Here is a 26866-nt window from a genome sequence, read left to right as displayed (position 1 = left end):
AATGATCAGTCAGTGTTACACGACTCAGGAAATCAATGGAAACTGGAATTTCCCTGTAGTTTGTTTACTCTGAATCAGTGATACACAAAGACTACTCTCAGATCATACAGGTACCATCCTCGTCTTTTATTTCATACTTATCACCGCAGAAGCCAAAGCTATGTAGCAATCTCCTAGCATTGTGTATCTCTTACAAACCAACTAACCAAATACCAAACTAAGAAATAGCGCTTGGCATTCCTTGTTTCTAATAACATTAAGGGCTACGAGTTAGTATTTATGACTATGATAGCCAAGTAACGGATGGTAACCTCGGAGGTGCCGCTCAAATCAAAAACGCGCCGAAGTAAGTATGTCTTCTCTCTAGGAAGACTTCAATCTCACGGGCGGCATACAGCGAGATGACATCGCCAGCTTTGAGTTGAAATAATCCAGCTGCGTTCAGAGTAACTCCACTCTTTATTCTAGCCTGTGGTTGTATCATCGTAATCATATCGCCATTCACACGAACCGCGACTCTGTCACACTTACGGTAATAAATTTGGGCGTAGATATAGTACCGTCCAGGGGTAGGCACAGTCAGATTTCCATCATGGTACGTCATACCGCCCGCTAGATGACTGTAGTTCGTACTAGTCGACCAGTCTTTGAGCACTGGAAGAAATCATATGTACAGATGAAAATGAGATCCTCCCTCAAAAAGCTTTTCCCTTCTCGCAGACTGACAAATATCCGAGCTTATTTTCGCGCCAAATGTTGGCTATTGTCTTAAATATCCTTCCAAAATTATATAAAGCGCGGGAAAAAGTTCACAAACAGCTAAGCGTGTACTACGGAGGATGATTATATTACAGAGCAAACAAGTTCTCAGAACAAACGAACAAAAAAGTCTCGTCTTCTGTAATAACGGTAAAATTTTTTTTTTCTTGAATAACATTTTAAGCGGACTATTGTTGTATTAGACGGCAGTTTCCAAATACCGTGGGGGGAAATCAACGGATATTTCTCAGATTTATCCGAAGAATATTCGGACACGCAATGCACTTAGACCAATCACTTGCGAACAAAACGTATTTCGGGGATCATGACATTATTATATCTTCAAAATAGTGTATTTCTCTAATAATGTCAATTTTCCTTTTGTTAGTTCTGTACACCAAAGCTTTAAAACTTATGGTGCGTACATTTTGCGATGTAAAGTTTTTTTCCGTATTTGGGAAAATTTTCCTTTTTTACTCTAATGAAGGTAATCATTAACATTTCCAGAAGTAAAACGGATATTTTGAACTTCCTTTACGATACCCAGACGCTATGATACTAACCGACCGTCTAAATAAGACAAAAAATACCTGTGTTTGCTTTGTAGATCTTCCGACAGTTGGTTAGGGACCCAATATGAGCGGACGGCTTATCTCGTCCCTGTTGACAGAAAATCGTCGTTGTTGGTCATTGTTGACTGGATTAAATTTACACTATGAAGCTTTAGTGATACACCAAGTACCGCAGAAACTCTCCTCTACCTGCCCATGCTCAGACAATTTCGTAAGCGATGTTATAGTTGCTCGAAAATCTAAAACCAAAACTGCAACCGAACATAGGTTTCAGGATGATATAAACTTGACTTTGAAGGTCAGTACAAAAGTGTTAGAGGCCCCTTAGCGCTTAATTACCAATAAATCATCTAAGGTTTCTGTGGCAGGAAGAGGTAAGATGGGTGTGTATGCCCCCTGACCCTGGATTAGCAAGTGGCCCGTCATAAGCAGGGATGAATAACGAACTTTACGTAGAGATTTTCGACCGAAAACAACCAATTTTCTCAGACAACAATCAACAGTCATCTTTTCCTTTGTTTTAACTTTGTCCAATTTGCTGTGACATTCCCTTCATTCCATGGCAAGTTGAGGTACCCATGCGGACTCGGAGATGAATGATCAGAATTTCACTAAAAGTAAAACGAACCGTCGTCCTTACTAGAGAGACTCTCGTTTAAAAGCTATTCACGAATCTTCTTTCGAAGAGTCCCGGTCGGGTTCAATCGTGTGATCAAATCGGACTTAGTAGATGAATAGTCACGATAAACATTATTTATTCTTTACCCTAAGAAAATTTTTCTTTATTTTTGTCGTATATCAGGAATGATGGTCGTGAAAGCACGCTCGTTTACGACACTGAGCACTTCTTTATCCATTTACTGCTTTTTTTACTAGATTTTAGTCAAATTGGCAATTGGCAGTTTGAGCAAAAGAGCATTAAAGAGTTTTAAAGCTAAAGTTTCTGAGCGTTATCCCTTCCTCTGTCGTTCTGGCGAAGGGCTAACGCTCGAAACCTTTTTATTTAACTTTGATACTCTTAACGGTTGCTAAATTTTAATATCAACTCGTCCTTACTAGAGAGACTCTCGTTTCAAAGCTATTCACGAATCTTCTTTCGAAGGGTCCCGGTTGGGTCTTTATTATAGTACCTACAGTATTCATTGTATTGATATCGGTCAGATCTTCACCTTTTCAACAGTACTGTTCAGGTCGGCAAGGTCGTTTTTCGTTCCATCCAAAGCAGCCTTCACATCGATCAAATCAGAGTTGAGGTTTTTAATCTAATATGAAGATAAAAAATACAAAACAAAAATTGTCAATTTAATATGTCTAACCCTTGACCATAGAAAAATTGTCTGTTTCAAAATAAATTTCTACATTCTATTAATCAAGAAACATTAACAATTTTACCTTTGTTATAGTCGTATTCAAGTTGCCGAGATCGTTCTTTGTTCCATCCACTGCCGCCTTCATATCGTTCAAATCAGAGTTGAATTTTTCAATCTAACATACGAAGATAAAGATACAAAGCATAACTTCGCTCAGCATTACAGAGTTTTAAAGCTGACGTTTCCAGCGTTATCCCTTCGTCTTTCGCCCTGACGAAGGGCTAACGCTCGAAACGTCAGCCTCGATTCTCTTAATGTTTGCCAGTTTACAATATCAACTCCGTTGATAAAGCCAAAATTGCCATGTTACTCCAACCGATGCCTTACGACAGTTTCTTTAGAAAATCACCCCTTTTATTCCTTCAGCATTGTTCGTTTTTTGGAATTTTTATTCAGGCATAAGTTTACAGTTTCAATAGTCTCCGGTCATCTTCCTCATCCTTGGTATTAGAAACAATTTACGAGCGTCTGCAGCGTTCTATCGCAAATGCAGTTATCTGATTGGCTGTGCCATGTGTTATTTACTCCGTCAAAAATGAGTAAAATTAACAGTAAGTTAAATGGAAAAGCGTGAGATAAATGCTATTCAAATTAAAAGAGGTTTTCACGACATGAAAGAGCGAGAAACTCTCCTTGAAAAGTCCAAGTTTATTCATTGTAACCCTTAAACATAGGAAATTCATTATAACCAAAAGACATTTCTAGTATCCATGAGGTAAGAAACAAATCTTTACCGTTGATATAGTGCTATTCAATTTTGCGGTCAGGTCGCTCTTTGTTCCATCAATTGCTGCCCTCAGAGAGTTCAAATCAGAGTTGATGCTTTTAACCTAACAGGAAGGTAAAGATACAAAGCAAAACTTCGCTCCGCGTTTTTTTTTTTTTCTTTCAGGTGAAAGCTTACACTCTGTTAGGGATGGTGAATTAAATGAGTAGCCCTAAGTGTAAACTCCTTGTATTATTGTTCAGTAACTTAAACAAATTCATTATTTACATACAAAAAGGAGCCTGTCCTGTTTAACTTTTGCACCAATAGCAAAATATGAGCCCAATGATGGGAAAAGCAGCGGTATAATCCACCTGACGGAAATTCCTAACTTAGACCTCTCCTCACCCCACCCCATCCCCCACTCTTTGAAAAATCCTAACTATGCTCCTGAGTTCTCCATTCAATTCATAGTAAAAAGAAGCACTTTCTCATCGGTTGTTATCTTGTTTTTACCAAGTCAGATATATTTGTCCCATCCTCCACTGGCGAAATCCCACTGGGTGGTTGACTTTTAAGGCGTTGAGGCCCTAAAATAGAAACAGGTTTTTAAGTTTAGGCTTAAGAGTAAAATATCAGGAATTGCAAAAAAGTTATGGAAAACTGACCTCTTTCTTCTAAACATCCACACCCTTGACTTAGTTTCTTGGACAATATCAGCAGACCCACAAGGAGGGCAGTGATCAAAATCAAACACGTGACAATAGCTGGCCACAATAGACGATGGTTGGACTGTGGCTTGCTTGGTTTTATGCGTTCTAGGTCCTCTTGCAAGATTCTTGAGACTTCTACACTTTCGGCCTGATTGTGGTCTTCAGCGTGTTCCTCATATGATTCCAGAATTATAGCTTTGTCTGTAGGCAACTCGCCCTCTTCACGGCATATATTGCGTAAGGCTCGTACAATCGTCCTGTGCATTTTGGATGACTTCCTGTGAAGTGTTTCGAGAAGTGAGTACTTTTAAAAGAGATCAAATAATTAACCCAGGTTTATCACTGTTGGGTTTAGTTTGTGTCTACACCAGTTTACATCTATGACTTTTCATTTAACTATATCTTATTTTCTTCGCCATCTTTATCTCTGAAATAAAACCATGGTTATAGGATCAAGTATTTATAAAAACCTGGAAATTTATTCCGAGAAAAAAGTAAACATGGTTCTGCACCTTCTTCGAGGAAATGTTTTTTCTGAGATCGATTTTTATCGAGGAAAGAGACAAAATTTATGGGTATTTAGGGGAGCACGAGTAAAGCTTTCAAATGACGAGCCTTTGGGAAAATAATCAACAAGCTTTGAAATATTTATCTTTTACCATCCTGAACAGATTTATGATCTTATTAATCGTAACAATTGCAATTCCCTCAAATGTGACTGGTGTATTAGCTGCTTTATCTTTCACTAATTATCCTATAGAGTTTTGATCGGACAGTGTAATCCTTAACAGCTCTGAATGACGTAAATGGTCGCAAAATATTGATGCAAGGGCACCTCGTTGTTTGAGAACAAAATGCGTCCCCTCGGTGACAAGAACGGGTTCCTCTGATATTTTTCTGCCTTCTGGGCTTCATAATCAGCCAAAAGGAGCTTTAATATATTCACACCGCTAAAACTTTCAGCAGCGCAATATGACACAATGTAGGTTGTATCTACATAAAATTTTCTGTTTCTATCGAAGGTTGTCAGTTTGACGGGGGCATAAAACACGATTAAGGTTAGGAAACTCAAAAAGCTTCCCCAAAGTGTCTGGCGAATCGACATCCGGTATGACGCGTCGTCATTTACTGTGACGAGTCGTTCGATTCGAGTCTAGTCGTATCGATTTAACAACATCTTCAACCCCCCTTCACAGACACTTGTGGAATATTTTTTCTAAGTGTCTTACAAATCGACATCCGGTATGACGGGTCGTCATTTATTGTGACGAGTCGTTCGATTCGAGCCGAGTCGTGTCGATTCGTCACCATTTTCTACTTTGTATTGTTCATAATATTCTGATCATAGACTTCCGGCCGTTTCACGCTTTAAGAACGTGGAAGGTTCATGTTGTCACGTTCTCCTACTATGCCACTCATTTTCCCTCATTGCTTACGTACGCGCCCCTCAACTTCCGGTATGTTGACGCACGATTGGACTTCCGGCATACCACCGTAATTTCACATATCACTTACGCCTCTCGACTTCCGGTATGTTAACGCACGATTCGACTTCCGGTGTGAAGATTCGTCAATGACCGTAGACGAATCGCAACGGTTTAGGTGTATTGGACATGTAAGGAGGTCATTGTCTTTAATACCCTTTCAAGATTATCTAAGGTGCGGGAAATTTTCACAAATAGCTTAGCGTGTACTTATAATAATAATAATAATAATAATGATGATAATTTACATTTCTAAAGCACTAAATATATAAAAGTATTCTAAAGCGATTTACAAAATATTCTATAAAAATATAAGAACGATTAAACGATAAAATATGAAAAATATTAAAATCTTAAAATATTAAAATCTTAAAATATTAAAACTATTACAAATGTTAAAACAAATTGCAAGCCAGCTTGAACTGACGCGTCTTAAGCTTGAACTTAAAATTAGTTACACTCTGACTGTTTCGAATTTCAAGCGGCAGTTCGTTCCACAGGATTAAAGTGGCTCGGAACGGGCAACGGCGCGATCACCAAAGAATCCATGGCCTGGATTGATGGTAAAAAGGCGTACGATTCTGTAGATCACAGTTGGTTGAATGGGGTGATGACGTTACACAGGTTTCCCACATGGTTGTGTAAAGTCATTGCTAAACTGTGTAAGAGTTGGAACACAAAGGTAGTGGCGATCACAAGGGAAGGGAGACAGACCTCCGAAAGGATTAAGGTCAACAGAGGGTTACCACAGGGGAATGCATTGTGCCCGAGGCTGTTCACTGTATGCTTGAACCCAGTGGCATGGAAGATCAGAGCCGCTGAAGGATACCGGATGTACAAACCTATTAACAGCAAGGTTACGGGACTCTTGTATATTGATGATATCAAGATCTTCGCTGCATCGGAGAGTAAGCTTGAACGAGTTATGAAGATGGTTAAGTCATCTATGGAGGATGTGGGGCTTCAGTGGAACCTAAAGATGTGTACGGTGGCCCATGTGAAAAGGGGGGTACAAGTGACTCCTGTCTCAAGGGGGAGAGTTGTGGAGTTGACTAGAATACCATGTCTTGATGATGGTGAGCGGTACGAGTTCCTTGGAGTACTTACTTGAGAGTGTTAGGTAGGAGGATAAGTTGGTCCTGGAGTGTGCAGCAAGAGAGTATCTCAGACGATTGTCAGTTATTTGGACAAGTCCCTTGTCCGATTACAATCGGGTGGTAGCGTTAAATCAGTTTGCATTGCCTGTTCTTGGATATCTTATGTGGACACAACAGTGGCCGGTGATGGAACTTAAGCAGATCGATAGGGAAGCGCGCAAGATTGTTGTTGAGAGTGGGGGTAGACACCCATGTAGTTCGAATGCATTGTTGTATATGCTAAGAAGTAAAGGAGGGCGGGGATTGCGCTCTGTTGAAATGGAGTACAAAGCCACAAAAATCAAGGATACAGTCAGACTCCATGGTAATGAAGATCGTGCACTGGGAATGGTACGGGAGTTTGAAGAGCAAGCGGAAAGGATTGGGCGTAGGTCAATTTTTAAAGAAGCGGCTAAGTGCGTGGAGAAGTTGGGGCTGGAGTTGGATTTGGAACACGCGCAAGGGATCAAGAAAGAGGTGCGGAGGTGACAAATTGAGAAGTTAGAGGATGAGATCAGAAACCAACGATGGCAAGGGCGTCTAGTGACTACTAGGCTGGAGGATGAGAGTTTGAGTGCCGATGGGTGTTTCTGGTGGCTCACAGAGTGGAAGAACTGCCCATCACACACAATTGCTGGACTCGTGAAGCTATACGAGCAGCTATTGCCAACGCAAGTATACACGAGTCAGAAGACCCACACAAGCGGGGAAGGCGAGGTGAGGTGCAGATTATGCGGCAAGGCTCCAGAGAGTGTGGCTCATATCTTGTCAGGATGCAGTGCGCTGGCCCAGAGCAAGTATCTCTCTAGACACGACGCAGCACTGAAGGTACTGTTTTACGAACTGTTGTATGATGAGGGATTTATAGACGAGATACCACCCTGGTACTCATCCGACAAGCCGAAGCCCGTGTAGGAGTCAGAGAATGTTAAAGCTTATTGGGATGTCCCTATATATGCTGATCAACAAGAGGTCAGAAGCAATAGGATGGATGCACGCATTGTAAATCATATATGCAAGAGAGTTGTGACGCTGGAAATGAGCTGCCCGTGGGTCAACAATCGGACAAGAAAGGATGAAGAGAAGACACTGAAGTACGAACCCCTTCGCTGGGAACTAAGGCAGCAGTTCCCAGGCTACGAGGTGAAGCAATATAACATCATTATGGATGCCCTCGGGGGGTGGTCAAGGGAGCTGGATGTCATGATGCGCGAGCTGGTGGGAGGCAGAAGCACAGACGTACTGCGAAAGATGCAGAGGGCAGTGCTCTCGGGCACGCTGAATATTGCCCGGACTTTCAAGGTGGCAGTTTGAGTTCCTGTTAGAAGGAGGACCGTAGACACAACGGAAAAGCTTTTAAGGATTAGTTAATGTACATTTATTTTTTACTCTATGGCTCACAGGTTACGGTTTTCGCCCCGTGCTGCCTGGTTAGAGTGTAGAATTCAGTTGATTTCTCTGCGATAATAATTTATATTTCTAAAGCACTAAATATATAAAAGTATTCTAAAGTGATTTACAAAATATTCTATAAAAATATAAGAACGATTAAACGATAAAATATGAAAAATATTAAAATCTTAAAATATTAAAACTATTAAAAATGTTAAAACAAATTACAAGCCAGCTTGAACTGACGCGTCTTAAGCTTGAACTTAAAATTAGCTACACTCTGACTGTTTCGAATTTCAAGCAGCAGTTTGTTCCACAGGATTAAAGTGGCTCGGAACTGGCAAAGGCGCGATCACCAAAGGTCTTAAAATTAATTCTTGGGGAGGCCCTGGTCACAGGAACGTAGGTGATGACCAGAAATGGAATGTGGCTGCAGATGTTCTTGAATGAATTGTGGACCTTGAATGTTAAGATATTTATAAAGTAAGAGTAACAACTTAAAATGAACGCGATAAGTCGCAGGAAGCCAGTGAAAGATATCAAGTAACCCAGGTATATCACTATTGGGTTTAGTCTGTGTCTACACTAGTTTACATCTCTGACTTTTCTTTCTACTACATTTAACTTTTTTTTAGCTATCTTTATCTCTGTAATGAAACCATGGAATAAGATCAAGTACAAATAAAAACTGATCTAGAGCTTTTCTGAATAAGAAGTTAGTATGGTTCTGCACTTTTTTCACAGAAAATGTCTTTTCTGATAGCGATTTTCATCGAGGAAAGAGAAAATTTTGGGGTTCTAGGGGAGCGCAACTAAAGCCTTCAAACGACGTGAACGGACATAAAAATTACAATTTCCTAAAATGTGAGTGGTGTATTAGCTGCTTTAATTTTCATTAGCTAATATTAGATTATTTTAGCAAGAGATCTAATCGGACAGTTGGTTGTAATCGGACACCTATAATTGGACAGTTAAAGCAGCCAATCATATTAAGTCCACCCTACCATATCCACCAATCACAGAATTGATTACAGGGACCATAGCTACAACCACTAACTTTAAAAAAACTGAGGAATTTTACGAAAGGGAAGAATTTTTTACTTTAGAGGATGTCACTACTGGAGATATATTTTTTAAATAAATGCATTTGTTTTACTAGAAATTGTAATGGCTATGATCTATTCATAATAGGACTTTCTGTTATCCAATTCGGTCTTTAACCATACTCGTGATTGACAAATCAGATCGATTTTCGTATGATTACAGACCGAATTGGACTTCACTCGTTCCTATTACCGTTAAAAATCACGAGAGCGGGGTAATATTCTTTTCTTTTTTTTTTTTTTTTCATTACTACAAGACAGTGTCTGTCAGAGAGGAGAAGATGGATCCAATCGAATATGATCTTTGGGGCTCACAAATGAAGGGAAAAAGCAGCTGCAACAGTCAACGAGGGTCCAGCAAACGGAAGTCGAAAAGCATTGAGCGGAATGAATGAACATGATTCAGTGCTAAGAAAACAAAAAATTTATTTAGAAGAAGAGAGGAGAGAGAGCGGTAATGCGCCGACAAATTTCAAACTTTAGCATCCCCTGGAAGGCCAAAACATGTAGTCCAGTGTCAAACCCCAATACGCAGCGAGTTTATTGTTAAATGCCTTTCGTCTTCTTTTATAAAGGTCGTTTAGAAAATTCATGCAAGTATGTGCTTAATGATCTCTTACGTGATGTTGCCATTTCGATCACGTTGGAGTAACTTCAAGAACCTTAATATTATGGTAAATTAACGATCAAATTAACCCATAATGTCATTGAATTTGGTCAAAACTCCTGTATAGATCTGAATGACGTAAATGGTTGCAAAATACTGACGCGAGGGCACCTCGTAACTTTGAAAACAAAATGCGTTCCATTAGTGACAAAGACGGGTTCCTCTGTTATCTTTTTACCAACTAGGCTTCACAATCAGCCAAGAGGAGCTTTCAATATATTCACGCCGATATAACTTTCAGCAGCGCAATATGACACAAAGCGGGTTACTTCTGCATAAAATTTTCGGTTTCTAACGAGGGCTTTCAGTTTGACGAGAGCATAAAACGCGATTCAAATAAGGAAACTCATAAAGCTTTCCCAAAGCATCTCAGCGAGCACTCGGTCAAAGCAGCGAAATTGTTTTAGTCTTCTAGTTACCATGTCACTCTCCTCTTCCTCTAATTTGCTCGCTCATCCATCACTGCTGGTCGCACGCTACTTTGGCTAAGCATATAGAAAAGTTCACGATGAGACATCTTTAATTTCTAACCAAACCGTTGCGATATGTTTTGGTTTCAAATTCTTCCAGCTCGCGCAAACGCGTGCTTTGGGAGACTTAAACGCGTGATACTTGTCTTTCACTCACCAGCCCTCAACTAAAAAGGGTTATATATCCGATTCTGGAAAGGTTGCTGTGCATGGGGAAATTCCCCGAGTTGTACAGTAAGTTAAAAGCTAAGCATGAAAACATTTGATGCATTGTCTTTCTGTTTAACAGTTGTACTAGAAGCTGCGCCATAACTCTACGTGAGGTAAAACAACACTTTTTAAGGTAAATATACATACTTACATACATACTTTATTGCATAGCTCCCCCCTGGGGGCTCTTATAAATATGCTTTCCTCAGGTGACAAGGACGAGTTCTACCGATATTTATCAACTTGTTAGCTTTCCAACGGGCCAAAACGTCAATTACTTATTTGATTAGCTCTAAGCTGAATACTCTTGGTGCGCCACACACAGTGAAAAACTCGATCAAGACTTCTTTCCATTCGATATCGAATTTTTGACACCGAATCGTCTATCTTAACTATGCTAATCAGATTATGCAAAAAGAAAAATTGCCCGGCAGGAAGAGAGGTTTTTACTATTCTCCTAACTCTGAGATGTTTGGCAGCACATGTTGACATATCACAGAATTTGGCAGCAAAGTGACGACAGCCACACAAGTTTCTATTTAAAACTTTTGGTTTCTGTCTGGGGCTGTTCACGACGAGGGCATAAAATGCAAACAAATTTCGAAGAATGAAATCCACATAGCTTTCCCGACGTATTTCAGTGAGTACCAGAACCTGCTGTTCTGAAAACCAGTAAGGCGTGAGATTGAAAAAAGAGTGAGTTCGTGTTCTTTTCAAAACGAGGTACCACACGAATTGAAATTCTGCTCTATTGCAATCCGTGAGAAACAAATTGGCACAGAAGAATAAAGGCTGATAGTTTCGAAAGAAACTGTTTGGGGCTGCGTCGGTGGGAGTAACGAAATAATTTGGATAAATCAACAAAGTGGAAATGGTAAATTGGCCACCGTAATGATTACAAAAGCTGACGTTTCGAGCGTTAGCCCTTCGTCGGAGCTAAGGGCTAACGAAGGGCTAACGCTCGAAACGTCAGCTTTTGTAATCATTACGGTGGCACAGAAGAGGTTTGTCCAATACACCCAAACCGTTTGCAAATTGTCAAAGGTAGTTGACCAATCGTTTTACCGGAAGTCGATTCGCAGTTAAGTGGTTATCGTGATACCGGAAGTCTGATTAACCATCCCTTGAAACGCATACCGAAAGTCGATTTGCAAGACACTTAGAAAATATTCCGCAAGTGTCTTTGAATTGGGGGCTGAAAATTTTGTCGAATTGACAAGATTCGACTCGAATCGAACGACTCGTCACAGCTAGTAAATGACGACAGGTCATACCGGGTGTCGAATTCCAAGACATTTAAAAAATATTCCGCAAGTGTCTCTGAAGAGGGGTTGAAGATGTTTTCAAATCAACACGATTCGACTCAAATCGAACGACTCCTCACAATAAATGACGAATAGTCATATCGGATGTCGATTCGCAAGACACTTTGAAAATATTCCACAAGTGTCTGTGGGTTAAGGATGGTGTCGAATCCACACGATTCGATTCAGAATCGAACGACTCGTCATAGTAAATAAGGAGCCGTCGTACCGGATGTCGATTCGCAAGACACTTTGAAAATACTCCGCAAGTATCCGTGAAATTGGGTTGAAGATGTTGTCGGATCGACTCGATTCGACTCAAATCGGAAAAAAGGTGAAATCATGTTCTTTTCAGAACGAGATACCGCACGACTTGTAATTCTGCTCTATTGCAATCCTTGAGAAACAAATTGGCACAGAAGCGTCCTTTAATCCCACACATCGGAGTCTAAATATTCCTCCCTCAACTTCCGGTATGTTGACGCACGATTGGACTTCCGGCATACCACCGTAATTTCACATATCACTTACGCCTCTCGACTTCCGGTATGTTAGCGCACGATTCGATATCCGGTGTAACGATTCGTCAATGACCGTAGACGAATCGCAACGGTTTAGGTGTATTGGACATGTATGGAGGTTATTGCCTTTAATACCCTTTCAAGATTATCTAAGGCGCAGGAAATTTTCAAAAAAACAGCTTAGCGTCTACTACTAATAATAATAATAATTTACATTTCTAAAGCACTAAAAATATAAAAATATTCTAAAGCGATTTACAAAATATTCTATAAAAATATCAGAACGATTAAACGATAAAATATGAAAAAGATTTAAATCTTAAAATGTTAAAACTATTAAAAATGTTAAAAAACAAATTACAAGCCAGCTTGAACAGACGTGTCTTAAGCTTGGACTTAAAAATGGCTACACTCTGACTGTTTCGAATTTCAAGCGGCAGTTTGTTCCACAGAATTAAAGTGGCCCGGAACAGGCAAAGGCGCGATCACCAAAGGTCTTAAAATTAATTCTTGGGATCTTAGGGAGGCCCTGCTCACAGGAACGTAGGTGATGACCAGAAATGGAATGTAACTGCAGATATTCTAATAGTAACAACTTAAAATGTACGCGATAAGTCACAGGAAGCTAGTGAAAGATATCAAGTAACCCAGGTATATCACTATTGGGTTTAGTCTGTGTCTACACTAGTTTACATCTCTGACTTTTCTTTCTACTTCATTTAACTTTTTTTAGCTATCTTTATCCCTGTAATGAAACCATGGTATAAGATCAAGTACAGATAAAAACTGGTCTAGAGCCTTTCTGAGTAAGAAGTTAGTATGGTTCTGCACTTTTTTCTCAGAAAATGTCTTTTCTGATATCGATTTTCATCGAGGAAAGAGAAAATTTTGGGGTTCTAGGAGAGCGCAACTAAAGCTTTCAAACGACGTGAACAGACATAACAATTACAATTTCCTCAAATGTGAGTGGTGTATTAGCTGCTTTAATTTTCATTAGCTAATATTAGATTATTTTACCTAGAGATCTAATCGGACAGTTGGTTGTAATCGGACACCAATAATCGGACAGTTAAAGCAGCCAATCATATTAAGTCCACCCTGCCATATCCACCAATCACAGAATTGATTACAGGGACCATAGCTACAACCACTAACTTTAAAAAAACTGAGGAATTTTACGAAAGAGAAGAATTTTTTTACTTTAGAAGATGCCACTACTGGAGATATATTTTTTAAATAAATGTATTTGTTTTTACCAGAAATTGTAATGGCTATGACTTATTCATAATAGGACTTTGTGATATCCAATTCGGTTTGTGATACGCGTGATTGACAAATCGGATCGATTTTCGTATGATTATAGGCCAAATTGGATTCCACTCTGTCCTACTACCGCTATAAATCACGAGAGCGGGGTAATATTCTTTTCTTGTTTTTTCTTGTTTTTTTTTTTTTTTTTTTTTTCATTACTACAAGACAGTATCTGTCAGAGAGAAGAAGATAGATCCCAATCGAATATGATCTTTGGAGCTCACAAATGAAAGCAAAGCAGCTGCAACAGTCAACGGGAGTCCAGCAAACGGAAGTCGAAAAGCATTGGGCGGTAAAAATGAACACGACTCAATGCTAAGAAAACAAAAAATTTATTTAGAAGAAGAGAGGAGAGGGAGCGGAAAGAATGCGCTGATAAATCGAGAACTTTAGTAACCCCTGGAAGGCCAAAACATGTAGTCCAATGTCAAATCCCAATACGAAGCGAGTTTATTATTAAACTCCTTTCGTCTTCTTTTATAAAGGTCACTTAGAACATCCATGCCAGTTTGTGGTTAATGATCACTTACGTGATGCTGCCATTTCGTGCAGAATAGAGTAACTTCAAGAAGCTTGATATTATGGTGAATTAACGATCAAAATTAACTCATGATGTCATTAAGTCTGGTCAAACTCCTCTATAGGTCTGAATGACGTACGTGGTTGCAAAATACTGACGCGAGGGCACCTCGTAATTTAATTTGAAAACAAAATGCGTTCCATTGGTGACAAAGACGGGTTCCCCTGATATTTTTCTACCTGATGGGCTTCACAATCAGCTAAGAGGAGCTTTCAATATATTCACGCCGATAAAACTTTTTCAGCGCAATATGACACAAGGCGGGTTGTTTCTGCATAAAATTTTCGGTTTCTATCGAAGGCTCTCATTTTGACGACGGCATAAAACGCCCTTCAGATAAGGAAACTCAAAAGGCTTTCCCAAAGTATCTCAGCGAGCACTCGGTCAAAGCAGCGTAATTGTTTCAGTCTTCTAGTTACCATGTCACTTTCCTCTTTCTCTCATTTTCCAGCTCATTCATCACTGCTGGTCGCAAGCTACTTTGGCTAAGCGTAAAGAAGAGTTGACAACGGGACAATATCTTCAATTTCTAACCAAACTATTGGGATATGTTTTTCTTCAAAGTCGTCTTGCTTGTGCAAACACGTGCTTTGAGCGACTTAAACGCGTGATACTTGTCTTTCACTTACCAACCCTCAACAAACAAAGGTTATATATCCGATTCTGGGAAGGTTGCTCTGCGTGGGGCAATTCCCTGAGTTGTTCAGCAAGTTAAAAGCTAAGCTTGAAAACATTCGATGCATTGTCTTTCTGTTCATCAGTTGTACCAGAAACTGCGCCATAACTCTAGGTGATGTAAAACTCATAACTGTAAGATGTTTAGCAGCACAGGTTGACATATCATAGGACTATTTTTCAGGAAAGTGACGACAGCCACATAAGTTTCTATATGCGACTTTTCGTTTCTATAAAATAATGTGGCTTCCATAAAATGTAAACAAATTTCGAAGAATGAAACTCACCTAGCTTTCCCGACTTGTTTCAGTGAGTACTCGGTCAAAAACAGTTGTTTAAATCGTAATTTTTTTTCAGCTCTTTAACTACCTCTCTTTACTTCGCCTACTCCTCCATCACTGATAGTCGCGTGATACTATGGGTAAGCATTGAGAGGTTGTTAAAGGGATTTTGAAGCTTTTACAGTGTTTTCTGATAAAGCTATTTGCTTTGAACAGCGATAATTTTTGCTTTCAATTCGTCATTTTCAAACAAACATGAGCTTTGGACGACTAAGGCACGTCATATTTCATTTTCATTTTCTAACCCTCAGCAAACAATGAGAAGGATGCGGTGAAGGCGAGATTCCTCGAATTGGAAAGCAAGTTTACAACGGAAAGTGGAAACATTTGATGATTTGTCTTATTGTTTTACCTATCTGCTCGTTAACGTTCGTCGAATAGAAAATAACCTGAACCCTGCCTTTGTTCTTAGACTAAAGGGCACCAACTCAATTCATTTCTCTTGCTAAATCTTTACCTACTCTGGGAAAAAATTCGTCTACGTGTTCCTATCCATGAGTTTTAAAATGGTTACCTATTCTATTTGGGGTCGAGTTGGTTTCATTTCCTTTCCAGTTGTTGATGCTGGATGTCAACACCGACAAAGTTTCGGCTTCTGATATACTTCTAAGATATCTAACAGAGTCAGCTGAAATGTTTTAACTACATCACTGAACCTTGGTCCAAATAATAAGGCATAACTCTCCTCACCTAAAAAAACAACAATTTTTATGTACTCACCACGCTTTGCTCACTTCACCAGTTTCTTCGCGCACTGGGAAAATCTGATTGAGGGCGATGAATTTAAGGTTGGGCCTGTTGACGTCACCCAAACCCATGGAGAGACATGCGCCTTTGCTCTTTTCCAGGCCTCGCGTTGGCGAGGGATCTTGAGATTAAAGCTCCCTGGCGATGGTATTTTGTTGTGATGTGCTGATGGGCGAGTGAAAACTGCGTCAATTCAAAAACGATTTTACAATATGACAGAACAGCACCAACTACAGTGTCCTTCTGAACCGATAAGTATTCATATCACTATCTCTTTTAGGAGTAAGTGGTTAAGAAACAGTCAGTCAATGTTACGTACACAAATTAGGAATCACTGGAAGCTGAAATTTACGTTTAGTTTGTTAACTCAAATCAGTGATACACAAAGACTACCCTCAGATCCTGCTGGTATCATTCTTGTCTTTTGTTTTATACTTATCTCAACAGAAGTCAAAGCAATCTCCTACCATTATATAACTCGCACAAACCACCCAGCCTAAAACTCAACCATTTTTTTTTTTTTGTACTTTGATAGCCAAGTAACGAAAGGTTACCTTGGAGGTGCCACTCAAATCAAAAGCGCACCGAAGTAAGTATGAATGCTCTCCAGGTACACTTCAATCTAATTGGTGGCATATATTGAGATGACATCGCCAGCTTTGAAAGGAAATAATCCAGCTGCGCTCAGAGTAGATTCCTAACCATGCGCTCAGAGTGGATTCATAACCATTCATAACCATTCTGCGCTCAGAGTAGATGATTTATAACCATGGTTGTATCATTCTAATCGCTTTGCCGTTCACAAGAACCTTGACTCAGCCAGCATCGGTGTAATACATTTGGGCGTAGATATAGTGCCGTCCAGGGGTAGGCACAGTCAGACTTTCGTCATGGTACGCCATACAGTCATCTTACGGGCGGTATGACCAGTACTGTTCGACCAGTCCTTGAGCACTAAAAGAAATCGTATGTACCGGTGAAAATGAGATCCTCCTTCTAAAAAGTTTTGGCTCCTCGCAGACCGACAAATATCCGAGCATGTTTTCGCGCCAAATGGGGTCTATTGTTTTTAATATCCTTTCAAGATTATCTAACAAACAAGTCCTCAGAACAAACGAACAAAAAAAGTCCCATCTTCTGTAATAACGGCAAAACTTTCTTTCTTTTTGAATAACATTTTAAGCGGACTATTATCGTATTAGACGTTAGTTTCCAAATAATTGACGCTATTATACTAACTTACCGACCGTCTAAATTAAATAAGACAAAAAATACCTGTGTTTGCTTCATAGGTGTTTAAACCTATGAAGATGGACCCGATATGAGCAGACAGCTTATCTTGTTCCTGCAAACAGAAAATCGTCCATGCAGGCATTGTTAACTTGATTCAATTTACACCATGATAATCTATAATGGCTCGAAAATCAAAACCAAAACTGCAACCGATCATACGTTTCGGGCTGATATACAATTTACTTTGAAGATGAGCATAAAGGCACTAGAGGCCCATCAGCACTTAACTGCCAGTTGCTTATCTTCGGTCTCCTTGGCAGGAAAAGACAAGATTAGTGAGTACGTCTCCTGAAGAGCATTTTTTATTTCACGCTTACGAAATATTTCACATATTCCTGGGAAGATAGTCGTGAAAGCTCACTCGTCCGCAAAACTGACGCTCTCCTGTATCAATTTACGTTTTTCTTTTAGATTTTTGCAATTCGCAGATTGAGTAAAAAAAATTGCCTCGCACTGTACTGTTCCCGTCTTGTAAAAATCTGAAAAATAAACTTGATGAAATTGCTGAGGTAAGTCCTGATCAGAACCATTCTAATTAGCGAGCGCGCGTTAGATATGAGATGATAGATAGCCAACGAGGCGCGTAGCGCCTCGTTGGCTATAATCATCTCATATCCAACAAGCGCGAGTGGAATAATTGTTTTAAAAAAAAAAACGCTCCCAAGATATTAGACAAATCTTCTTGACTTTATTTTGTAAGAAGAAACCTAATGTTTCCATGTACAGATATGAGATTATGGTATATTGGCTCATATACCATAATGGCTATGCCAATGAAAAGTCTTAAATTGCATTATCCAATGATCCAGTTTTTAATAATGAACTATAACCTCGATGTGAGAAGAGCCTTTTAATGAGCCAAGAGGGTAATGTCTTGAACATGAAAAAAGCGTGGATGGCTCGTTTATTAAAATACTTACGGTATTCATGGTAAACTTATCAGTGAGATCTTTACCTTTGCTACAGTACCGTTCAAATCAGCAGAGTCGTTCTTCATTGCATACCACTGCAGTCTTTACATCATTCAAATCAGAGTCGCGGTTTTCAATCTAACATTAACCTAAAGGTACAAACAAGATTTCATCAAAGAAAATAACAGTCGTTCGTTACCACAATTATACTCGTTTAAAAGAGGGTAGAGAGTATTTATTAGGACTTAAGGTAAGATTTAAAGTTACCCGGATTGTTATGGTACTTTCAAGCTCTACGAGATCGTCGTGTCTTTTATCCAATGATGGACTTCAATGTCGGATTCAAAGACGTCTGGAAGTATTTGAACTGAAATTAAAGAATTTCATGAAAATGGTTAGAGATTTTCACGGCAAAAGGCTCTTCCGCCGCTATGTGGAAGAGACTGAGTTTCTATGCGTTGTTACCTCTCGCCGTCTGACTATGAGCCCGCCAATGGACAATGAATAAGGTACTGCAGCAATATAAACTACCTCACTTAAGGAGCACAGAAATTCCTTGCTGCCCCCTTCCCTCTTAAAAAAATCTTTCTAAGGTCCCCTCAGTTCTGTAACCACTTCTGAGTATTAGAAAGCTGTTTCTTATTGGTTATTTGATTAAACCCCTTGCCAAGTCAGATGTGCTTGTTCCATTCCCCGCTGAGAACGTCTTTACGGGTGATGGACACAGCCACAATAAACGATGGCTTGAATGAGGCTTGCTTGGTTTTATGGGTGCTTGATCCTCTTGCAAGATCCTTGGGACTTCGTCCTTTTCGGTTTGATTCTGCCTTTCTGCATGTTCCTTGGCTGGTTTCGGTAGCATGGGCTTCCCTGAACACAACTCATCATCTTCATAACCTTTATTTCTTGGGTCTCCTAAAAATGTCCTCTGCATTTTAGGTAACTTTCTGTAGAGTGTTCCAAAAAGTGAATCCTTTTAAAAAAATCATTTGACCTGTAACCCAGATTTATCACTTTCGGGTTCAGTTTTTTCTTCGCTCATTAAATTCCTTCAATTTTCAATCTACCACGTTTCATATTTTGTTCTTTTTTAAAGTCCTTGTACTAAACAGTGGTTTCCGGACGAAGTCATTCTAAGCCTTAAAAATTGTTTATTAAAAGTAGATTTGGAGACCTATTCTGAGAAAGAAGTTTATAGGGCATTGTACCTTCTGCCTTCTTTTTGGTTCTTTCTTTAGAAACTTACCCTCTTTATTCAAAGTTTTAAAAGTTAACATCATTTAACCGCTGTGTTTTTGGAGAGCACAAGTTAAGGTGTCTTCCGTGTTTCGACTTCTGATATATTCTCACTGCATCTCATGGCGTCAGCTGAAATGTTGTTATTACAAATAACTGCCTCTTGCTCCAAATAGTTAGTTACAACTTTTCCTCGCAAAATTAAAATACTCAACACGCTTTACAATTAATCACTTCAGTAGCTCCTTATTTTAAAACGCGGCCAGCTGATGAATGGAAAGACCTTACCCATTTGTGTTGTACAGCTCTTTACAACTTTCAACGGCTGGGGCTTGATTTTGAAAAGAAAATCAGAGAATAGAAATTAACTCGTTCACTCCCCTCCAAATCGCCGGACTATCTTGAAGAAGACCAGCAACGAAAATTTCGCGACCTATACCGAATGTGACTACAACAATGATACACCATCGTGATAAAAAGAAAATAGTTTAACTCTCCATAAATTTTAAAATAAAAGAAAATAGTTTAACTCTCCATAAATTTTTTGTCCTTAAACCCAATATGAAACATATATGAAGGAAAAGCAAACAAAACAATACAAGTATCAACAAATAAGGCCCCAGACATTACCTATCGCTTAGGAAAGGGGTGGGGGGAGGAGGAGACGGAAGATTTTGGGGGGAATCTCATTGTTTTCAGGGGAGATGATGAGAGATCAGTCATCGCCAACAGAGTATGAGGGAGGACTACAGAAAATTGACTGCCAGGTAAAGGGGCGGGGAGTAGGATCATTATTAAATATTAAAAAGCCTTACGGGGGGAAGGGCATTACATTGGCCTAGGAGGCAGAGGCCTAATGGTTAGTGCGCTAGACTCTGATGAGTAAGGCGCTGCAATCTGATGGTTAGTGCCCTTGACTCTGATGAGTAGTGCGCTAGACTCTAATGAGTAGTGCGCTAGACTCTGATGGTTAGTGCGCTAGACTCTGATGGTTAGTGCGGTAGACTCTGATGGTTAGTGCGTTAGACTCTGATGAGTAGTGCGCTGCACTCTGATGGTTAGTGCGCTAGACTCTAATGAGTAGTGCGCTGGACTCTGATGGTTAGTGCGCTAGACTCTGAGGAGTAGTGCGCTAGACTCTATTGAGTAGTGCGCTAGACTCTAATGAGTAGTGCGCTAGACTCTTGTGGATAGTGCGCTGGACTCTGCTGGTTAGTGCGCTAGACTCTGATGAGTAGTGCGCTAGACTCTAATGAGTAGTGCGCTAGACTTAAATGAGTAGTGCGCTAGACTCTGATGAGTAGTGCGCCGGATTCTGATGGTTAGTGCGCTGGACTCTGGGTTGAGTGGTCTGGGTTTGAGACCTAGCCTTGTCGTTGTGTTATGTTCTTCGGAAAGACACTTAACTCGCACAGTGCCTCTCCACCCAGGAGTGAACATGGGTACCAGTGAATGGTCAGGGAAGTCTGGTGAAATGCTGTGGGGGGGGGGGGGTGGGGGGAGAACTTTGGGATGGAAAGGCATCCATTCAAGGCGGAGTGCTTATACCCCTCTTCACTTCATACAACATGGAAACCAGTATAAGCTCCAGCTGATGGTCAAATAAAAATTCACCCATCGAATCAAATAAAAATCATCATGGCAAATAGGCTCAAGAACACACTTCACCGCGGGAGGGAGGGGGTGCTCAAATAAAAATCATCATGTCATAACCAAAACCCTTCCACCTCCCTCCCCTCCCCCGAAGGAGATAAATATGACCGGTCCCTACTAGCTACACATCTTGCTTGCTAAGCAAAAACTTTTTTGAGCATCGCTGTACATGCAAATTCCTTAGTACAATCAACCCAAGACCAGTTTTGATTTAGAAGAACACTTATGTGTTTTTACGTCTTCGGAAGAATTTGCTGCACAGCAACATTTAGATTTGCATTCCTCGTAGGCTGAGTTCCTGGTCACATTCTGGCACGACTCGCGTAAGTTACTTTGAAAAGCTTTGTTGAGCTGGGGGATAAAAAAATATGATAGGATCGCTAATATGACAATCACAACTTTCCTTTATTAAAATAAAACTTATAACCCATCCATTAGTTTTTGCGAGACTCTATTTGTTGGTAACTTGACGTAAGTAAGTAAGTAAGGACTTTATTTATAGAGGGGGACACGTAACAGCTGAAAAGCTGACAAACCTGTGGCCCTCTAACTAGATTATACAGCATTACAAAAAACTGATAAATAAATAAATATATAAATAATTACAAAATTCTATGATAGAAATAGTCACGTCACATGGTACAAAATCACCAGACAGTTATCACCATATAACCCCCATCACGTAAATGTTTACCTTTGTCACAGAACTTTTCAGATCTAAAAGAACATTGCTTGTACTGTTCTGTATAGCCTGTACCTAGTTAGAGCACAAGCGAAGACTTTCAAGTTTAAGAGAGAATTGCATAATTGAAAAAAAACTCGCATTCTGACTGGTTAACGAGGCGAGGTATTTAGCGTTCAATTGGGAGTTGAAAACGAGGCTAAGCGATACTGTTTCGCATCTCTGGTTTCGCACTGAGAGTAACAAAAACGACTGCTGTCTTCTTTTTTTCCTATTTTTATCCAATGCGGACTTCAATGTCTTATTCAAAGGCAATTGGAGGTATTTGAGCTGAAATTAAGAAATTCGATTGGATGGAAAGGAATTGAATGCATGTATAACAAATCCTGTGTGGTTTATCTAGATGAACATTAATTGGATGGGTCTCTTAATGCAAACCAATACTTTGCTTAATTATTTCCAGTGGTGTATCTAATGGGCAAGGTAGGTCCCTAGATCTCGCCTTTGTAAGACTTTTCTTAAGTCAATAAACCTCAGGTTTGCGGTAATTCGTGAATTCGAAGAATCTATATGGCATTAACTTGTTCCTGTTAACAGAAAATCGGCCATACAGGTATTGTTAACTTGATTCAATTTACACCACGGTAATTTAATGATATGTTGGGCAGGAAGGACGACCCAGTGAACAACGTGAACAGTCTTTATTTCTAAACTCGAGCACGAGGAGCTCGCTCTTAGTACCTACAACGTGATGCCCGTAGCCCGTATGTAGTTTTCCTCAGAGGGGGCCTAAGTACGGGCTACGGGCCAACAGATACACCAAGTACCGCAGAAACTCGCCCAACACGCACCTAATTAGACATTCTCATTCTAAGCGATGTTGTGATGGCTCTAAAAACAAAAACGAAAACTGCAACTAATCATACCTTTCAAGATGATATGAACTTGACTTTTAGCATGAGCGTAAAGGCGTTAGAGGCCCATGAGCCCTTAATTGCCAGTTGCTTGTCTCCAGTCTCCTTAGCAGGAAAAGACAAGATTGGCGAGTATGTCTGCTGAAGAGCATTTTTTTCATTTTACCTTTACGAAATATTTCACAAATGCCTGGGAAGATAGTCGTGAAAGCTTACTCGTCCGCAGAACTGACGCTTTCTTATGTATCAATTTACTTTTTTCTTTTAGATTTTCGCAATTCGCAGAGTAAATAAATTGCCTCACATTTTCTGTCTTGTTCCCATCTCATAAATATATGAAAAATAAACTTGCTGAAATTGCTGAGGTCAGTCATGATCAGGATCATTCTAATGAATTCTGAGTTCGATGTGAGAAGAGCCTTTTAAAGAGCCAAGAGGGTAATGTCTTGAACATGGAAAAAGCGTGGATGGCGGCGTCTTTATTAAAGTACCTACGGTGTTCACGGTAAAGTTATCAGTGAGATCTTTACCTTTGTTACAGTACCGTTCAAATCGGTAAAGTTGTTCTTTGTTCCATCTACTGCAGCCTTCATATCGTTCAAATCAGACTTGAAGTTTTCAATCTAACATATGAAGATAAAGATACAAAGCGTAACTTCGTTCAGCATTACAGAGTTTTAAAGCTGACGTTTCCAGCGTTATCCCTTCGTCTTTCGCCCTGACGAAGGGCCATGAAACGTCAGCTTTGATTCTCTTAACAGTTGCCAGTTTACAATATCAACTCAGTTGATAAAACCAAAATTACCATGTTACTCCAACTAATGCCTTACCACAGTTTCTTTAGAAACTCATCCCCTTTATTCGTTCAGGATTGTTCGCTTTTTTTTTAATTTTTATTCAGTCAGAAGTTTACAGTTTCAATAGTTTCCGGTCATCATTCTCATCCTTGGTATTAGAAAAAATCTACGAGCGTCCTCAGCGTTCTATCGCAAATGCAGTCATCTGATTGGCTGCGCCACAAGCTATTTACTCCGTGAAAAATGAGTGAAATTAACAGTAAGTTAACTGGAAAAGCGTGAGAAAAAATGCTGTTCAAATCAAAAGAGGTTTTCACCAAATCAAAGAGCGAGAAATCCTACTTGAAAAGTCTAAGTTTAGTCATTGTAACCCTTAAACATAGGAAATTGATTATTATCAAGACATTTCTAGTATCCATTAAGTAAGAAACAGTAAAATCTTTACCGTTGATACAGTCCCATCCAATTTTGCGGTCAGGTCGCTCTTTGTTCAATCAATTGCAGCCCTCAGAGAGTTCAAATCAGAGTTGATGCTTTTAACCTAACATGAAGGTAAAGATACAAAGCAAAGCTTCGCTCAGCGTATTTTTTTTTTTTTTAGGTGAAAGCTTACATTCCGTTAGGGATGGTGAATAAAATGAGTAGCCCTAAGTGTGAACCACTTGTATTATTGTTCAGTTACTAAAGCAATTTCATTATTGACATGCAAAAGAGAGCCTGTCCTGTTTAACTTTTGCACCAATAGCAAAGTATGAGCCCACTAATGGGAAAAGCAGCGGTATAAGCCACCTGACGGAAATTCCTAACTCAGACCTCTCCTCATCCCACCTCACCCCACTCACTCTCTTTGAAAAATCCTAACCATGCTCCTGAGTTCTCCATTCGATTCATAATAAAAAGGAGCACTTTTTCATCGTTTATTATATTGTTTTTACCAAATCAGAAATATTTGTCCCATTCTCCTCTGACAAAATCCCACTGGGTGGTTGACTTTTAAGGCGTCGATGCCCTGAAATAGAAAAAATTCTTCGTTAGAGACATGGTTACCCTTTTTAAGTTGAGGCTTTAGAGTAAAATATCAGGAATTGCCAAAAATTTATGGAAAACTGACCACTTTCTTCTGAACATCCCCGCCCATGACTTATTTTCTTGACAATATCAACAGACTCACAAGGAGGGCAGCGATCAAAATCAAACACGTGACAATGGCCAGCCACAATAGACGATGGTTGGACTGTGGCTTACTTGGTTTTGTGCGTTCTAGGTCCTCTTGCAAGATTCTTGAGACTTCTACACTTTCGCCCTGATTGTGGTCTTCAGCATGTTCCTCATATGATTCCAAAAGTATGGGCTTGTCTGTAGGCAACTCGCCCTCTTCACGGCATATATTGCGTAAGGCTCGTACAATCGTCCTGTGCATTTGGATGACTTCCTGTGAAGTGTTTCGAGAAGTGAGTATTTTTAAATGAGATCAAATAATTAACCCAGGTTTATCACTGTTGGGTTTAGTTTGCGTCTACACCAGTTTACATCTATGACTTTTTATTTAACTATATCTCATTTTCTTCGCCATCTTTATCTCTGAAATAAAACCATGGTTATAGGATCAAGTATTTCTAAAAAGCTGGAAAGTTATTCTGAGAAAGAAGTCAACATAGTTCTGCACCTTCTTCGAGGAATTTTTTTCTGATATCGATTTTTATCGAGGAAAGAGACAAAATTTATGGGTTTTTAGGGGAGCCCGAGTAAAGCTTTCAAATGACGAACCTTTGGGGAAATAATCAACAAGCTTTGAAATATTTATCTTTTACCATCCTGAACAGATTTATAATCTTATTAATCATAACAATTACAATTTCCTCAAATGTCATTGGTGTATTAGCTGCTTTATCTTTCACTAATCATCCTGTAGAGTTTTGATCGGACAGTATAATCCTCCGCAGCTCTGGATGACGTAAATCGTCGCAAAATATTGACGCAATGGCACCTCGTTGTTTGAGAACAAAATGCGTCCCCTCGATGACTAGAACGGGTTCCTCTGATATTTTTCTGCCTATTGGGCTTCACAATCAGCCAAAAGGAGCTTTCGATATATTCACACCGCTAAAACTTTCAGCAGCGCAATATGACACAATGTAGGTTGTATCTACATAAAATTTTCGGTTTCTATCGAAGGTTGTCAGTTTGACGGGGGCATAAAACACGATTAAGGTTAGGAAACTCAAAAAGCTTCCCCAAAGTATTTCAGCGAGCACTCGGTCAAAGCAGCTGCTTAAATCGTAATGTTGCGGTCTTCTAATTACCATGCCACTCTCTCCGTTAATCGCACGTTACTTTGGCTAAGCATATCGAAAAGTTCACAAAGAAACATTATCTTCAATTTCTAACTGAACCAAACTCAGTTTGCGGTGGCGATATGCAAATTTTGCTTCAAATTCGTCCTGCTCGCGTAATTACGTGCCGTGGGTGACTTAAACGAGTGATACTTTTCTTTCATTTTTCTAACCCTCCACTAACAAAGGTCATATATCTGATTCTAGAATGATTACTGAGATTCCCCGAATTGGGCAGCAAGTTAAACAGCGAGCAATAAAATATTGGACGCAGTGTCTTACTGTTTAATAGTTGTACTAGAAGCTGCGCCATAACTCTAGAGGACGTAAAACAACACTTTGTAAAATAAATATTCTTTCCCCAGGTGACAAAGACGAGTTCTTCCGATGTTTATCCACCTGTTGGCTTTTGAACGGGCCAAAACATCAATTACTTATTTGATAAGCTCTGACCTGAATACTCGTGGTGAGCACACACCGTGAAAAACTCAAGACCTCTTTCCTTTGGATATCGAGTTTTTGACACCGAATTGTCTATCTTAACTTTGCTAATCAGATTATGCAAAAAGAAACATTGCAGGGCAGAAGGAGAGATAATTGGCGGCACATGTTTACATATCACAGCATTTTTCAGCAAAGTGACGAAAGCCATATAAGTTTCTATTTAAAACTTTTGGTTTCTATCTGGGGCTGTTCATGACGAGGGCATAAATGCAACAAATTTCGAAGAATAAAATCCATATAGCTTTCCCGACGTATTTCAGTGAGTACTCGGTCAAAAACAGCCGGTTAAAGCGTAATTTTTCAGCTCTCTAACTACCTCTCTCCACTGTCTTTACTTCACCCGTTCTTCCATCAGTGATAGTCGCACGATACTAGGGGTAAGCATGGAGCTTTTACAGTGTTTTCTGGTGTTGCCATTCGCCCTGAACAGTGATAATCTTTTGCTTCAAATTCGTCATTCTCGCAAAAACACGAGCTTTGGA

At 39.6% G+C, this 26866-nt stretch overlaps 2 protein-coding genes and 1 pseudogene across 11 annotated transcripts; 1 reads left to right on the top strand and 2 right to left on the bottom strand.

The window, feature by feature from the left end:
• Positions 1-105: 105 nt before the first annotated feature.
• LOC111336598 (uncharacterized) lies at positions 106-17011 on the bottom strand. Its single transcript, XM_088762513.1, has 9 exons — positions 16616-17011; positions 16035-16226; positions 4076-4398; positions 3924-3997; positions 3436-3531; positions 2724-2816; positions 2501-2593; positions 1350-1419; positions 106-654 (listed from the first exon to the last, which is right to left on the bottom strand). The coding sequence occupies exons 2-9, from the start codon at positions 16130-16132 to the stop codon at positions 326-328; spliced, it is 1176 nt and encodes a 391-aa protein (XP_088618639.1). The 5' UTR covers positions 16133-16226; positions 16616-17011; the 3' UTR covers positions 106-325.
• Positions 6152-8356, top strand: LOC148729365 (uncharacterized; annotated as a pseudogene).
• Positions 17012-17336: 325 nt separating the features above from the next.
• LOC111319994 (uncharacterized) lies at positions 17337-26866 on the bottom strand. 10 transcript variants are annotated; one of them, XM_088762523.1, is made up of 11 exons: positions 26701-26866; positions 24659-24979; positions 24483-24556; positions 23993-24088; positions 23281-23373; positions 22763-22855; positions 19790-21911; positions 18933-19212; positions 18533-18632; positions 18310-18414; positions 17337-17406 (listed from the first exon to the last, which is right to left on the bottom strand). In XM_088762523.1, the coding sequence occupies exons 8-9, from the start codon at positions 19197-19199 to the stop codon at positions 18579-18581; spliced, it is 321 nt and encodes a 106-aa protein (XP_088618649.1). In that variant the 5' UTR covers positions 19200-19212; positions 19790-21911; positions 22763-22855; positions 23281-23373; positions 23993-24088; positions 24483-24556; positions 24659-24979; positions 26701-26866; the 3' UTR covers positions 17337-17406; positions 18310-18414; positions 18533-18578. The 10 variants fall into 10 exon arrangements, with proteins under 10 accessions (XP_088618649.1, XP_088618648.1, XP_088618646.1 ...); XM_088762522.1 differs by having other exon boundaries at positions 18933-21911; XM_088762520.1 differs by having other exon boundaries at positions 18933-21911; positions 24719-24979.

The sequence above is a fragment of the Stylophora pistillata genome, chromosome 6 (genome assembly GCF_964205215.1).
Source record: "Stylophora pistillata chromosome 6, jaStyPist1.2, whole genome shotgun sequence".
NCBI classification, from domain to species: Eukaryota; Metazoa; Cnidaria; class Anthozoa; order Scleractinia; family Pocilloporidae; genus Stylophora; species Stylophora pistillata.
Note: the sequence above shows the minus strand (reverse complement) of the source record. Positions and strands in the feature narration are given on the sequence as shown.

What these genes read in the sequence shown, in the direction of transcription:
- LOC111336598 (XM_088762513.1), bottom strand. Translation starts at nt 16,132, where the DNA reads ATGGGTTTGGGTGACGTCAACAGGCCCAACCTTAAATTCATCGCCCTC. An exon ending in GGACAAATATATCTGACTTG is followed by an intron (nt 3,532 to 3,923) that starts GTAAAAACAAGA and finishes CCTTCCTGTTAG; the next exon opens with GTTAAAAGCATCAACTCTGA. An exon ending in TGAATACGACTATAACAAAG is followed by an intron (nt 2,594 to 2,723) that starts GTAAAATTGTTA and finishes TCTTCATATTAG; the next exon opens with ATTAAAAACCTCAACTCTGA.
- LOC111319994 (XM_088762514.1), bottom strand. Translation starts at nt 24,967, where the DNA reads ATGCACAGGACGATTGTACGAGCCTTACGCAATATATGCCGTGAAGAG. An exon ending in TTTTGATCGCTGCCCTCCTT is followed by an intron (nt 24,557 to 24,718) that starts GTGAGTCTGTTG and finishes TTTCTATTTCAG; the next exon opens with GGCATCGACGCCTTAAAAGT. An exon ending in GGACAAATATTTCTGATTTG is followed by an intron (nt 24,089 to 24,482) that starts GTAAAAACAATA and finishes CCTTCATGTTAG; the next exon opens with GTTAAAAGCATCAACTCTGA.